This window comes from Dictyostelium purpureum, assembly GCF_000190715.1.
Source record: "Dictyostelium purpureum unplaced genomic scaffold DICPUscaffold_120, whole genome shotgun sequence".
NCBI lineage: Eukaryota > Evosea > Eumycetozoa > Dictyosteliales > Dictyosteliaceae > Dictyostelium > Dictyostelium purpureum.
The window spans coordinates 63,003-76,295 of NW_003519457.1; the positions used below are offsets into that span (position 1 = coordinate 63,003).

Consider the following 13,293-nt stretch of genomic DNA (forward strand, 5'->3'; position numbering starts at 1 on the left):
ATTTTAATATTATTTTAATTTTTTTTAAAAAGTAGATAAATTTTAGTAATCTTAATTAATTTTAATATTATTATCTATTATTGGATATTAATGACATTTCATTTGGAAAACTCTTCAAAAAAATCTTTTTTTTTTTATAAAATTATTTTAAAAAATTAAAAAAATAAATTTTAAAAAAAAAATAAAAATGAAAAAAAAAAAAAATTTAATTAATTTTTGTTTTTTAGCACACATAAATTAAATTGGTATATATACATATAGATTAGATTAAATGGATAAAAGCACATTAAGAAGAATCGATAATGTTTGTATATAACTTTGGTATTAATTAAAGTATCATGATTATAATTTATACTAATTATTGCCTTTTTTTTTTTTTTTTTTTTCATTTTTTAATTTGTTATTTAGACCTTAAAACATTTAACCAAAGTTACAAGTGATATTGAAAATATTCATCCACATTTAAATGAAACACCAAATTTAAAAACATTAAAATCAATTTTAGATGGGGAATATCATTTTGATCGTGATAGATTAAAAGAACTATTTGAAGAAAGTTCAACATTCGATGAAATTTTTTTAAACAAGTCAATCCATACAGATGAACATCGTGAACAAACACTCAAAGCATGTAAGGAAATCATTCAATTACAAATCGTAAAGCTTAGTGACATGGAAAAGAACCCAAAGAAATTTTTAAATTGGTTTGAAACTATTTCATTATGTGATCCATCTGTATCATTAAAATTCGCAGTTCAATATAACTTATGGGGTGGTACAATATTATTTTTAGGAACTAAAAAACATCACGAACGTTATTTAGATGGAATTGAAAATGGAAGTATTTTAGGTGTATTTGGTTTAACAGAGTTGGGCCATGGTTCAAATGTTAATGGTTTAGAGACAACTGCCACTTATGATGAAGCTAATCAAGAGTTTATTATCAATTCACCAACATGGAATTCTCAAAAATACTGGCCAGGTAATATTAGTAGACACGGACAAATGGCTACAGTTTTTGCTCGTCTCATACTAAGAGGTGTAGATAAAGGTATTCATGCATTTGTTGTTCCAATTAGAGGTGAAAAATCAAACCAATACCCATATGGTAAACTTTGTGATGGTGTAGAAGTTAGAGATATTAGTTTAAAGGATGCTTACAATGGTATAGATAATGGTGGTCTTTTACTTAAGAACGTTAGAATCCCAAGAGAGAATATGTTGGATCGTTTCAGTCAAGTTGATGCTCAAGGTCAATATCACAGCAACATCCCACCAAATCGTCATTTTGCCATGACTATGAGTGTCTTCTTTATTGGTCGTGCTTGCTTATCTTTAAATTCTTTAGCTTTTACCAAGGCAGGTTTATCCATTGCTGTTAATTATGCCAAGAATCGTCATCAATTTGGTGCAACTACTAAATCAAAACAAGAGTTACCCATTATAGCATATAGTACAACCCATCGTCGTTTAATACCATATATCGCCCGTACCTATGCTCTTGATATGGCCCATAAGACCATTGCTGATCTAATTCCAACATATCCAAAAGAAACTATTCATAGCTATACCTCAGGTTTTAAGGCAATTACTAGTTGGGCTGCAGTAGAAGCTTTACAAAGCTGCAGAGAAGTAATGGGTGGTCAAGGTTTCCGTTTATGTAATAGAGTTTCAATGTTACGTAATCATGCTGATCTAGTTACTACTGGTGAAGGCGATAATACTGTTTTAACCCAACAAGTTGCAAAATATCTACTAGGTCTTTATCACCAAGTGGTAAAAGGATCAAAGAAATCAGTAGAACATCTTTCATTCAAGGGTGAATTAGCTTATATTAATAATCTTACAGCTCAGCCACCAACACCAAATACAAATGCTAATCAACTTTCAAATATCAGCTACCATCAATGGCTTTTAGAAAAGAGAGAGTTCCTTTTAATTAAAGAACTTCATTCCCGTCTCTATGGTCGTCATGATGATGAACTTATTGAACCAAATACAGAACGTTGGTTTACAGTATGGAATCAATCTCTTCCACTTTGTATAAGAATCACAAAAGCCAATGTAGATCGTTTAACCCAATCATTCTTTTTAAAGAAAATTGTAGAACAAAGTGGTAGCAATTTAGTAGATACTGCAACTTTAACAATGCTAAAAAATCTTTGCCGTTTAGATTCGTTAGTACAAATTCAAAAAGACTTTGGCTTCTTTGTAAACACTGGTTTAATGTCAGGTGAAAGTAAATGGATTCAATTAGAGGATGAAATTACTCATTTATCAAGAGATATATCCCAACATGCTTCAGTTTTAACTCAAGCTTTTTCAATCCCAAATAAATTTAACCCATTACAAAATTCGATTGAATAAATACAAATTAAACAAATAAAGACCTATTATTATATAAATAAAAAATTTTAAAAAAATATTAAAAATAACAAAAATAGCAATAAACTAAATAGTATTTATTATAGACTTTATCAATTAGTTTAATTATTATTGATATTAAATCTTGGATTTGTTAATTTTAAAAATACTTGTTCTAAAGATGTTTGAGAAACTGAATAGTCTTCTAATATTTGCTTTAATTCATTTTGGAGGATACGGAATATTTTTGAGATTTTTAGGTTTCTAGGTAATTCAAATGATGCTATTAAATCATGGCTATCTATTAATGAAGAGTTTTTGAAATGGTTTAAAACTTGTTCGATACCTGTATCTGAGAATTCTCTTTTAAATTTAACATCGAGTGAATAACCATCTCCATATTTATTTTTGACATGCTGGATTGATCCAAGACAAATAAGTTTCCCATTTTTCATCACTGTAACATTATCGCAGAGATTTTCGCATTCAAACATGCTATGTGATGTTAAGAGAATGACTTTATTTTTCTTTAATTCTGTTACAACACTCCACATAAATCTACGAGTGAGCGGGTCTACACCACATGATACTTCGTCTAATAATACCAATGATGGGTTGCCTATGCAAGCAATTGAAAGAGATACTTTTCTTTTATTACCCCCAGAGTAAGTTGAAACATTTGAATTTGAAATATCAGTTAAACGCATCATTTGAATAAAAGCTTCAACTGTGTCCTTAATTTGACATTCCTCTACACCTTTAATTCTACAGTAAAGTGTCAATTGTTCTTTTGCCGATAATAATCCTACTAAAGATTCATCAAATTGTGGCATCATACCAATTGATCTTAATGCACTTCTTCTTTCGCTCTTTAAATCATAACCATTTATTTTAATTTGACCGCATGTTGGCTGAATATCACCTGTTAAAATTGAAAGGGTTGTGGATTTTCCTGCACCATTAAGTCCCAACAATCCAAATGTTTGACCTTGAGGAATTGATAACGATGTATTAAATACTGCAATTTTATTCCCACTTTTAGATGGGAATGTTTTATGAAGACCATTGATTATAATTGGGTCATTTTGTGTTTCTGGTAAAAATACTCTTTTTCTTTCATAAGCAACATCTGAATCTTCATTTTGTGGTGGTACTGGAGGTCTAATATCTCTATCAAAGTATAGTTTGCCTTTGATTTCGGGAATTTTATCTAATACAAGTATCCATACCAACCAAATAATTGAATGAGATGCTAGAGCTACTATTGGTCTAAAACCATAATATAGACTCCAATAATTATCTATATAATTTGTTCCAACTTTTGTTATACCTGGAAAATTGGTAATAATAATTAAAACCTTTGCAAAGCAGAATGTTGGTGAAAGTGAATAAAAAACCATCTCTATTATATCTGTCATTGATTCAAATTCCAAATTATTGTCTTTAATTGCCCAGACCCTTAACACTAAACTGATAACCATCATTATAAGACCAATGCCAAAAACAATTGCGAATATTAAACCTGTAGCAATGCCATGAGTTTTAAACTTGTATGATAGTAAATAAGCCAGTGGGATAATTGAAACTATATAAAGAGAAATACCAGACATGTATAATGAAAAATTCTTTTGGAACCTATCATCTATGAATACTATGACCACAGTGAAAAAAGCAGCAATTAAAAAAGACAGGGTATAATCGAATAGTAAATTTGAAATCCAATAAACAGGCTTCTTTAAACCGGATATATAGAGTAAACGCTTGGTTTTTGATGAACGTTCTTGAGTTATACTACCGCCTGCTGATGAAGCAATAAGACAAAATGCAGCCAATGTAAATACGATAAAGAATATAGTTGCTGCAAAATTGGTGTCAGCGGTGGCTTTTTCAAACTGGCTTTTTATATGCTCGAATGGCCTACTTTCAGTTATGATTTGAACATTTGCTAAACGATTTGCAATTGCATTATTGACATAGTTTATATAGATTGGTAAAGTATGTAAATAATTTCTATTATAATAGACTTTATAGTGAAAGAACTCGACTCCCTCTATTTGTTTATACCCTGGGAAATATAATGCACCTGGTTTATCTTCGAAACTATCGTGTAGATATTGTTTAAATTTTGCCCTTTCTATAAAGCTAGCCCTGATTGGAAATCCAAATGTTGCATTGGATTGAATTAAGTCGTCGTCTTTAATTGAAAATGGTATATCAAACTTTTCACCCAGTCTGTCAATTGAAAAAACTAATGGTGTGGTTACAGTGTTGTACATCTCTATTGTTCCCATTGTTTTATAAAGAAGAAGCCCGACCGATAAAACAACCAACGGTATAACAATTGATAAAACAAGTGACTTTACATCTTTTTTGGATGTTTGTAATCTTTTTATAAAAATTGCTTTTAATTGCTGGCCACTTTTGATACCACGACTATTTGTAAGTAATGCTTTTTTTACAAAAGCATCGTTAAATGTTTGATTCCCAGTTACTTCTTCACCTATCTTTAGAAATACCTCTTCAAGAGTAGTAACTGAAAAGCCATAACTTGAAATTAACAAACTATCTTTTCTAGCTTCTAATTCGTCAAAGAACTTAGGAAATTTAGGTGAAGATACATTTTCTTTCGGTATTCTTAAACTTAATTCTGATCCAGCGTCGGATAATACTTTTGCATCGGGTATATATGATTGAATCATTGATACTACTGAACTGGTTTTGCATTCGATTGACTTTTTAGTCAATGTTAATAAATAACCAACACCGAATCTAGTTTTTAAAAATAAACTTGTACCTTCGCATCTTAATTTACCAAATGATATAATTGATATTCTGTCACCTATTTCGGCTTCATCCATATAGTGAGTTGTAAAAATAATTGTTTTCCCTCTTTTATTATTAATTAAAAAATCCCAAACTTGACGACGACTTAAAGGATCCATACCACTAGTTGGTTCATCCAATAAAATAATACTTGATTTACCAATGAAAGCTATTGATAGGCAAAGTTTTCTTTTTTGACCTCCCGATAAAGATGATACAGGTGAATCTAATTTTGATTCTAAACCCAGTTCACAAGCAAGTCTTCTGGCCTCGCTCTTTGCCAAATGTTTATCGGTAACACCTTTAATTGCTGCAAATATTTCCAAGTGCTCCATTACTGTTAGACTATCATATAGGATATCTGTTTGTAAAACTATACCAAAACTCTTTCTAATTTCATCGATCTTTGTGTGAATATCATAGCCATTAACCAATGCTCCACCACTTGTTGGTGGGATCAAACCTGTAAGCATTCCTATTGTTGTTGACTTTCCACTTCCATTTTGACCTAAAAAAGAATGAATTTCATCTTGATACATATTTAAAGATAAATTATCCACGGCAACTCTGAGACCATCACCAGTTTTGAACTCTTTTCTTAAATTTCGGATACATATACTTGGATCTTTATCAGTTGGGTATTCTTCTATATCTTGATTACCATTGTTACCAAGTGTGGATTCATAATCGATTGTCTTTGAATTTTTTAACCAATAATCTTTTGTTAAAAAAAAGTACCATGGTTTAGATGTGCCATATTCCCCAGATATAATATTATCTAAATACCAAATTATAAAACAATATAATAAAATATCGAGAACGAAAACTAAAATAACATAACTTTTTAAAAAATTAATTAATTAATAAGTGTATAAATAAATTATTTTAATAGAATTATTGGTACTTACTTTTCTGATAAAATATAATCCCATTTTGGATGTTCAGCTTTTGCTAATTGTAAATCTTTTGAAACCATTGAATAAAATGAAATTGTGATACCCATTGGAGATATTATACATAAAACCGCCTTGATGCCTACATTTATATCCAAATTATTTATTATGCACCCGACACCAGATAATACCAAAACTATACCAAAACAAAGTAAACCAGCATATTTTGATTTGTTTAAAAACTTGCAAAGAATAAATGATAATAAAATTAATGTTATGGCATATAGTACGATCGTAATTGCCAAAATATAAAATGGTGTTGAATATATTAACTGCGCAATTGAAAGAGCACCTGTAACTAAAAATATTGATGGTAAAATTGAATAAAATGATGTTATAAAATTACTGAGATGATATGAAAAAAGCTTTAATCCCATCATTTTCATTCCTTCTAAAATCTTGTTCTCTTTTTCTAAAACCATAGTGATTACTGAACTATATAACCCTGAAAACAATGCTGCACTAATAAATACACCTGCTGTATTTTTAAAAAGCATTTTTCTACCATCTAAATATAATTTAAAAAATATTTTGTAAATATTTTTTTTTTTAAAAAATTAAAAATATTAATATAGTACATACCTGTCCAGGTTTGATATAGTTTTTGGTAAGGGTTTGGAAACCTTTGGGCAGAAACATAAATAGGTAAATCTTTTCCACTTGCCATCAGAATTGCTTGATCCACACCATTCTGGATTTGGGTAAATGAATGTCTAAGGTAAATTTGAGAATCTTTTCTTTCTTGGTACTGAACTTCGTTATTATTTACATAGTCTGAATCTATTCTAACACTATATTTTACAATCTTTGGGTCATTAGTGTGTTCAAACCAAACACCTCCCAAAACACCACGATAGTTATCTGGATCATGGAAATAGTTATCCATATCTTTACTTTTATTAAAAAATTCGAAATAGTTGTCTAAAATTCATAATATAATTTTAGTAATATTATTAAATAAAAATTGATTCAGACTTAAAAAAAAAAAAAATTTAAAAAATAATATATATTTAAATTTACTTACTTATTTGTTCATCTGATAATTTAGGTTTTCTAAATCGAATCTGTTCTTTTAATTTTAAAAAAATATTATATTGTTGCTCTGATAATCCATCTTTGGCTCCTATTAATAATTTGTGTGTTTTTCTAATTTCCTCGGTAAATCCACTGGCTGGATATTCTTTATAATCAGGTGTTATAATTAATGTTAAATCTTTTACAAAAAAGAAAATATTAATATCAAATCCATTTTATTGAATCTGATTAAAATAATTAAAATACCCACATAAAACCCCAAATAGAACACCCAATACAAGAATGGGTGCTGTAAAAGTTTGTATAAAAAATTTGATTTTTGATTTTCCTTTGATTAAATAATTCTTTTTAAGCAATATAACTAACTGCCTTTTAAAACTTGACATTGTTATTTTATTGTGTTTTATAATGCATGTAAAATGAAAAGTGATATGAAAGATTCCTATATTTACATAGATAAATATCTTTGTCTCTCTTCGTATTTATGGCAATTAATTAATTTTATTAATTTTTATTGAAAAAGATATTGAAGAGGGGGAAATGAAAATTTTCATTTTTTCTTTTTTTTTAATTTCTTTAATTTTTTTTTTAAAATTTAATATTTAAGAGGGGTTTGTAGTGTGGGTTAGGGGTTGTTGTTGTAATGTTTTTTTTTTTTCGATTATAACAAACTATAATTGTTATATTTGTTTATATATTTGTTGTTTCTAATTTAAAAAATAATTCAGAAAATTTTATTTTTTTTTTTTTTTTTTTTAATTTTAAATTTTATTTTTTTTTTTTTGAAAAATTGATTTATTTTATTTTTTACCCACACATTTAATTATTTCTTTCCATCACTAAAAAAAAAAAAAAATAGTAACAATTTTTGTTTTTTATTTAATTTAATTTAATTTTATTTAAATTTAAATTATTTTTTTTTGTTTTTTATAAAACATTTTAAATTAATAAATTTTAAAAAACCTTTATTATAAATAAATTAAAACAATAAACAATACAAATAAAAACATTTACTAATTATACTATATTAAATAGTTTAATATAATATACAATATAATTTAAATAGTAGTTTTAATAAATATTAATAATAATAATAAAATTATAATAAAAATAAAAATAATAATAACATTTAAATAAATATAATAATGACAGAAATTTTTAATGGTGGATTTAAATCATTAATAAATTTTAAAAAATATACAGATGTAAAATTAATATGTAATAGTATAGAATACCCAACACATAGGATTATATTGGCCAATAGTTCTGAATTCTTTTCAAGACTCTTATTATCAAATTTTAAAGAATCACAACAGAATATAATAGAACTAAGACAACCAGATCCATTCAATGTTTTTCCAGCGGTTCTAGACTTTATGTATGATGGTATCATTTACTTATCACCAGAGAATGTAATTCCACTCCTGGCGATGAGTGATCACTATCTAATTCGCGACCTTCAAAACCTTTGTACTCAATTCTTAGATCAAAATTTACATAGAGAGAATGTATTAACAATTTTAAAATACTCTATAGAATTTCATTTTGAAACAATAACTGAAAGATGTATAACTATAATAGCCAAAAATTTCACATTTGTTTGTGAACAATTAATAAATAAAAACAAACCTTGTAATAATAATAATAACAATAACAAAAATAATAACAATAATAATAATTTATCAGATAATAATAGTAATAATAATTTAATTTATTGTGACTTTTCATTTTTACCTCCATCAATTTTTTATAAAATATTAGATCACTCCTATTTAGTAGTTAAAAGCGAATATACTTTATATAGAATAGTTTTAAATTTTATAGAGAATTTTTTTGATGATCAAGATAAAGATGAAATCACATTAGACACTGAAATAACTGATAATTTGAAGGTATCAGATTTAATGTCTCAAATTAGATATATATGGATGACTTATGACCAATTAGCTTTAGTTACAAAGAATCCATTAATTCCAAAAGAAATTTTATTCGAAACCTTATTAGAAAGATTAAAGAAATTCGAATCAAAACCATCATTAACTATTCAGAAATCAAGTATTATTAATAATAATAATAATAATAATAATAATACCAATAATAACAATAACAATAACATTAATGTATCCAATAGCGCAAATAAAACCTTATCAGTTTCTCCAACAAAATCAACAAATAAATCCAGCTCCTCATCAATAACCATTTCTGCACCATTATCCTCCTCACCATCATCCTCCTCAACAGCATCTTCATTTATTCAACCAAACAAAAACGGTTTACCCGCATCTGCCTCCTCCTCTTCGGCTTCCTCTTCCTCTGCCTCCTCTTCATCCTCCCTATCACAACAACAACAACAGTCACAACCAGATAAAAGTATTTTAAGAAGATATCAACCAAGACCACCTCAATCTATTTTATTTGAATATCAATATGACTTTGATTATAAAGGTATTATATTTTGGATATCCACCGATGGTAATAAAGAAAAATGGTCCAATCCACACCTAACCTCAAAGATAAAGGTAATCATTAAACCTTTTAAAAAATATTAATATTAACACTACTAATACAAATTATTATATTAGATAACATCATCCAGTGTTGATAAAGGTAACCTACATGATATTGTCGAAATAACACCAAATGCATTTTGGACTAAAGATGTACCAGCATCATGGGTTATGATTGATGTAGGACCAAATAGATCAGTAGTGCCACATTATTATACCATTAGACATGGTTTATCGTTTAAATCAGACTCATTGAGAACATGGGATTTTCAAGGCTCAACTAATGGTGAACAGTGGACTGTTTTAAAAAGACATACCAACGATTTATCATTAAACTTTAAATATGCAACTCATTCTTGGCCAATCACAGGTTGTGAAACTGCTTACAGATACTTTAGAATTTTGCAGACTGGTAAAAACTCAAACAACAGAAACTTTTTGGTAATTGGTGGCATTGAAATTTATGGCGAATTATTACAACTAGATAGTAATAACAATAGTGGTTATAGCAGTGTTAGCGGTTTTAATATTTTAAACAATTGTAATATAAACAATACATCAATAACAACAACAGCACCAAGCAATCCAGAACAATCTTAATAAAAAAACACTGCTTTAAATTGGTTTTCAATTTTTTATAAATTAATTTAGTAACGCGAAAATACAATTTATTTATTACTATTTTTTTTTTTATATAAATTACTTTTTTTTTATGATTTTATATTATATACTATGGGATAAAAAAAAGAAATAAAAAAAAAGGAGATTATTTTAAAATAAATATTATTATTTAGAAAAAAAAAAGAATGAACCTATTTTTTTGTCTATTTTAATTATGTATTGTTTTTTTTTTTTTCAACTTTTTTTTTTGATTTGTTTCTGATTATCCCAATTTTTTATTATTGATTATTTATATTATTATTATTATTATTTAAAAGAGTGTTTATTCTAATTTGGCATTGTAAGCTTTTTCATCAAAAGTTAAATATTTTTCTCTAAATTCTTTAGTTTCCCAAACAAGAGTTTGTGATTTAATACCTTTTTTAATATCACCAATAAGTTCGCTGATGATCATATTTTCTTCTTCACCAACTTTCTTGACGGCATTTGCGAATGAAGCATCGTGAGTAAGGAATGGTGATTCAATAATATAACCTTTTTGGATTGATGGGTCAACAACGTAGTTGAATTTGAATTGGGTTTCTGGTGGGAAGAATGATTTGACAGTTTTTTCTAATGAGGCCTTTTCTTCACCATTTTGTTCTTTGGCAACAGTTAATCTGATTGACATTTCAGTATCTAATGAACCAACTAAACGTTTGAAATCTTTAATGGCTGGGAGAATTAAACCAAAGTTATGTTCATAAGTCATAAAGTCTGTGCGAAAAGAAAAAATAGAATGTGATAAATGTGCATCGAATATCGTGTTTTTTGTTTTGCTACTTACAGACAAAGAATGATGAGATTGGTGATAACCCAGTAGCATTTGATAATAATTCGAGCATGGTGATTTTTTCGTTATTGCTGATATCACTTTCTAAGAGATCTTTGAATGATGGGGTTGATTCGATGATATCGGCAACTAATTGGAAATCTTTGGCAACAATACCAACTGATCTCATGGTGGCAGCAGCATCAAAGATAGCGTGAGCGATTTTACCTGAAGCAGTGGTAATTTGAATGGTTGGTTTGAAACCAGTGATTTGGATTGGTTTACCTTCGGTTGAAGTTAAGTTTTTAATAACACTTTGGAATTGTTTCTTTGATTGTTTGATGGCATCTTTGATTTCTGGGGTGAGTGGATCTAAAATTTCAATTTCTTCTTTAGCAGAAACTGGTTTTTTAGCAGCCATTAAACCTGGTCTGGTGTTGGTGAAACATCTGTTTGATTTCTAAATATTTATTAAATATTTAAAAGATGAATAAAAAATATTAATATTTTTAATTTTTAATTATATTTATTATCAAATAATATAGAGAGGGTTATTTTCATTAAAAATATTATTGATTTGTTTTTTTAACAATTGTTGATTTTAGATTTTTTAAATATCTGTATATGGTATTGTTGAGTGTAACTGTGTTATGTTGTGTTGTGTTATGATGTGGTTTTTAGAATATGTGACGATTATTTATTTTGTATTGTTAATAATATATTATTTTAAAATTATATAACATAAAACAAAAAATAAAATTTTTTTTTTTTCAGAATCTATAAAATGATAATGTGTATCGCATCTGTATATCTTATTTTTTTCTGCTGTTTAATAATCTTTTTTTTTTTTTTTTTTTTTGTAAACTGTTTTGATGATATATTATTGATGATCTCTGTTGTCTATAAAAATAAAAATTATTATAATTGTTTTTATTGTTATTTTTCCATTATTTTTTTAGTGATGGTGATGATATTTCTGCATATTATTTTTTTATATAATTTTTATTTTTACTATTATTATATTATTTTTAACCATAACCCTCTTTATTGTTATTCTTAATATTTGATCGTTCGCTTGTGGTTATTAATATGATCACTTACAAGAGTAGCTCTTGCAATACGTGCTAACATTTTTTTATCTCTTTTGTGTAATATTATAAAAAATAAATTGAAAAAAAAAAAATAAAAAAATTTTGTTTTTTTTTTAAAAAAAATTTTATTTTTTAATTTTTTTTAATTTTTTTTTTAATTTTTTTTTTTCATACACGCCCCTGTTGCGTAATTCATCGAAGTTCTGAATTTTAACACTAAAAACACATTTATTTTGTAATTTCATTTGATATTTTTGATTTAATTACACCATTTCTTTTTTATTTTTTTTTTTCTTTCTGTACAAACATAATTGTAAATCAAAATTTATTTATAATAAACTTTAGTTTATAATTTAAAAAATTCCCAAAATACTAATATTGGTAATTGCTCTCCAACTTATTAAATTTTCCATTTAATTATATTTTTTGATAGATTATAATATAATAAGTTTTTTTTTTTTTTTTTTTTTTTTTTATAAATATAAAATAATAAATTTTAAAGAGGATAATTTATACAATCAATATTGTTGGTGGTCATTTTATATTATTTATTTATCTAAATGTTTATTATAATTATTTTATTGTTTAAAATAATTTATAGACATGCCTATATACGATAAAAAATAAACCCAATATGTTTATCTTTCTTTACACACAACCCCACTCTTTTTATATTTCTCCCCCCACATTTCGTCTATTTTAAATTAAATTAAATTAAAATTTTAAAAAAAAAAAAAAAAAAAAAAAAAAAAAAATTAACAAGTTTAAAAAAGTGAGTTTTGGGTGCAAAAACAACCACCTTTTATTTTTTTTTATTTTTATTTTTATTATTTTTTTATTTTTTTAAAAAAACTCTATTTTATATTTTTTTTATTTATAATTTATTTAATTAAATTTATCTAAATATTTCAGTAAATATAAAAATATTATGTTTTTTGGTTTTATTTGATTTTTTGTGTAAACATTTAAAAATAAAATAAATATAAAAATAAAAAAAAATTAAAAATAATTTTTAAAAATAAAAATTTCTTTTTTTCTTTTTTTTAGTTTTTTTTTAGTTTTTTGTTTTATTCTTGTTAAATATAGAA

The 13,293-nt window shown here is 26.2% G+C and overlaps 4 protein-coding genes across 4 annotated transcripts; 2 read left to right on the forward strand and 2 right to left on the reverse strand.

Annotated features, from left to right (window-relative positions):
• Nucleotides 1-271: 271 nt before the first annotated feature.
• On the forward strand, nt 272-2,367 carry DICPUDRAFT_78883 (uncharacterized protein; the record flags this gene model as incomplete). Its single annotated transcript, XM_003287997.1, has 2 exons — nt 272-304; nt 409-2,367. The coding sequence occupies 2 exons, from the start codon at nt 272-274 to the stop codon at nt 2,365-2,367; spliced, it is 1,992 nt and encodes a 663-aa protein (XP_003288045.1).
• Nucleotides 2,368-2,486: 119 nt separating this feature from the next.
• ABCA4 (uncharacterized protein) lies at nt 2,487-7,561 on the reverse strand (the record flags this gene model as incomplete). Its single annotated transcript, XM_003288012.1, has 5 exons — nt 2,487-6,027; nt 6,096-6,648; nt 6,723-7,061; nt 7,165-7,353; nt 7,447-7,561. The coding sequence occupies 5 exons, from the start codon at nt 7,559-7,561 to the stop codon at nt 2,487-2,489; spliced, it is 4,737 nt and encodes a 1,578-aa protein (XP_003288060.1).
• Nucleotides 7,562-8,311: 750 nt separating this feature from the next.
• On the forward strand, nt 8,312-10,180 carry DICPUDRAFT_16127 (uncharacterized protein; the record flags this gene model as incomplete). Its single annotated transcript, XM_003287998.1, has 2 exons — nt 8,312-9,694; nt 9,758-10,180. Coding segments are annotated over 2 exons (1,806 nt in total), but the record flags the coding sequence as incomplete, so codon positions are not given.
• Nucleotides 10,181-10,331: 151 nt separating this feature from the next.
• Nucleotides 10,332-12,245, reverse strand: DICPUDRAFT_97908 (uncharacterized protein; the record flags this gene model as incomplete). Its single annotated transcript, XM_003288013.1, has 3 exons — nt 10,332-11,059; nt 11,130-11,574; nt 12,216-12,245. 3 exons carry the CDS (start codon nt 12,243-12,245, stop codon nt 10,626-10,628), a joined length of 909 nt encoding a protein of 302 aa, XP_003288061.1. The 3' UTR covers nt 10,332-10,625.
• Nucleotides 12,246-13,293: the final 1,048 nt, after the last annotated feature.